We start from the raw sequence: 2,249 nt of genomic DNA on the forward strand, positions 1-2,249 counted from the left end.
GACAGATGGAAACCTCTGCAGGAATGCAGCTTATGATGAGCGATAAGACTCTGAGAAACTCTATTCTGTCTCCTAAACAAACGTTAAAATTTGGTTGTTGGAATGTTAGAACTATGAACGAAACAAGCAGAACTGCTCAAACAATTAAGGAAATGAAGAGATTCAAGCTTGATATATTGGGTGTTAGTGAATGCAGATGGACTGATTCAGGAAAATATAAACACAATTCAGGTACTAACAGACATTTATTATTCAGGACGTACAGATGGTAGACACCAGGAAGGAGTAGCTATTCTATTGAGTAAGAGAGCAAGCAAGTCTGTTGTAGAATGGATAGCAATAAATGAAAGAATAATAAAAATACGAATGAAGACCAGTTATGGGCACATGACCGTTATCCAATGCTATGCCCCAACAAATGATTATACAGATAATGAGAAAGAGAATTTTTATGATAAATTAAATCAGATCATAATGGACACACCACAGCATGATGTACTTACCATCTTTGGAGATTTTAGTGCAAAAGTAGGTTCAACTAACATAGGTTCAGAAGAAGTGATGGGAAAACATGGGCTTGGAGAAATTAACAACAATGGTGAAAGATTAGTAGAGATGTGTACTATGAACAATCTGGTAATTGGGGGAACAATCTTTGAACATAAAAACATACATAAAGCCACATGGGTGTCTCCAAATGGGAAAGTGAAAAACCAGATCGATCACATACTGATTAATAAGAAATGGAGGTCATCATTATTAGATGTGAAAGTGAAAAGAGGTGCAGATGTATACAGCGATCATCACCTAGTCATTGGAAAGATCAGACTAAAATTAAGAAAAAATAAATGCAAAACACCAAGCAAGATCATAGACTTTGGAAAACTTAAACAACCTGAAATACAACAAAACTTCAATATAAAACTGAAGAACAGATTTGAGGTCTTACAACTTGAAGAAAATGAGATTGACATAAACTCTAAATGGCAACATATGAGTGAAATTTATTTAAAAACAAGTGAAGACATCTTAGGTTACAAAAATAAAGAAAGAAAGGAATGGATATCTGATAAAACCTGGGCTCTAATTATGGAAAGAAAAGTCTTAAAATCAAAAACCAACCAAGCAACAGGAGAACAACAAGAGGGAATGAAAGATCTATATAATAGTAAGGAAAAAGAAGTGAAAAAGAATGCAAAGGCAGACAAAAAGGCATACATAGATAAGATTGCAGAAGAGGCTGAAAATGCATCTAAAGTTGGAGATATGAGAAAGCTATATAACATTACAAAACAGCTTAGTGGCAGAGTAAATACCAACAGTACTAACATCAAAGATAAAGATGGTCAGACAATATGCAAATTTGAGAAACAACTGGAAAGATGAAAAGAGCATTTTGAAGAGGTGTTGAATAGACCTGAACCAGAAATCTCAGTTGACAGGACAGAGGAAGCTCCACCACCAATAGAAATAGAAATGGGACCCATAACAGAGGATGAGATCAAAGCAGCCATTAAAAAACTTAAAAACAACAAAGCTCCTGGGGTAGATGGCATACCAGCAGACGTACTAAAATCAGACATAAATCTCAACGTGAACATCCTACGTGATTTGCTGAATGAAATATGGGAAAAAGAAATACTACCTACTCAGTGGAAAGATGGTATCATCATAAAACTACCAAAGAAAGGTAACCTTACAGATTGTAACAACTGGCGTGGAATTACTTTACTATCAGTGCCTGGTAAGATACTTTGTAGAATAATTTTAGAACGAATCAAAGACAAAATCGATTCCATTCTACGGGAAGAACAAAGTGGATTTAGAACAAATCGTGCATGTATAGATAACATCCTCATACTGAGAAATATTATAGAACAGGCACTAGAATGGAGGTCACCCATAAATATAAATTATGTGGATTTTGAAAAACCTTTGATAGCGTCCATAGAGAGTCACTTTGGTACATCATGAGTATGTATGGAATTCCACAGAAAATAATTAACATCATTATGGAAATGTATGATGGTTTTAGATGTGCAGTCAGACATGATGGAAAACTATCAGATTGGTTTTTAATAACATCTGGAATAAGACAGGGATGCATAATATCTCATTTTCTCTTTATATTGGTGGTTGACTGGGTAATGAAGAAGACAACAACTGAAAATCATGGTATACAGTGGGGACTAACAACATTTTTAGAGGACATGGACTTTGCTGATGATATCAGCCTCTTTTCTCATACA

General features: G+C 34.8%; 1 protein-coding gene across 1 annotated transcript; it reads left to right on the forward strand.

Moving 5' to 3' along the window:
* The first annotated feature begins 474 nt into the window (after positions 1-474).
* Positions 475-1,386, forward strand: LOC143042949 (uncharacterized). Its single transcript, XM_076215453.1, has one exon. It carries the CDS (start codon positions 475-477, stop codon positions 1,384-1,386), a length of 912 nt encoding a protein of 303 aa, XP_076071568.1.
* Positions 1,387-2,249: the final 863 nt, after the last annotated feature.

The sequence above is a fragment of the Mytilus galloprovincialis genome, chromosome 8 (genome assembly GCF_965363235.1).
Source record: "Mytilus galloprovincialis chromosome 8, xbMytGall1.hap1.1, whole genome shotgun sequence".
Taxonomy (NCBI): domain Eukaryota; kingdom Metazoa; phylum Mollusca; class Bivalvia; order Mytilida; family Mytilidae; genus Mytilus; species Mytilus galloprovincialis.

Bases quoted from the DNA above. Each gene is read 5' to 3' on its own strand.
- LOC143042949 (XM_076215453.1), top strand. From the start codon at position 475: ATGGACACACCACAGCATGATGTACTTACCATCTTTGGAGATTTTAGT.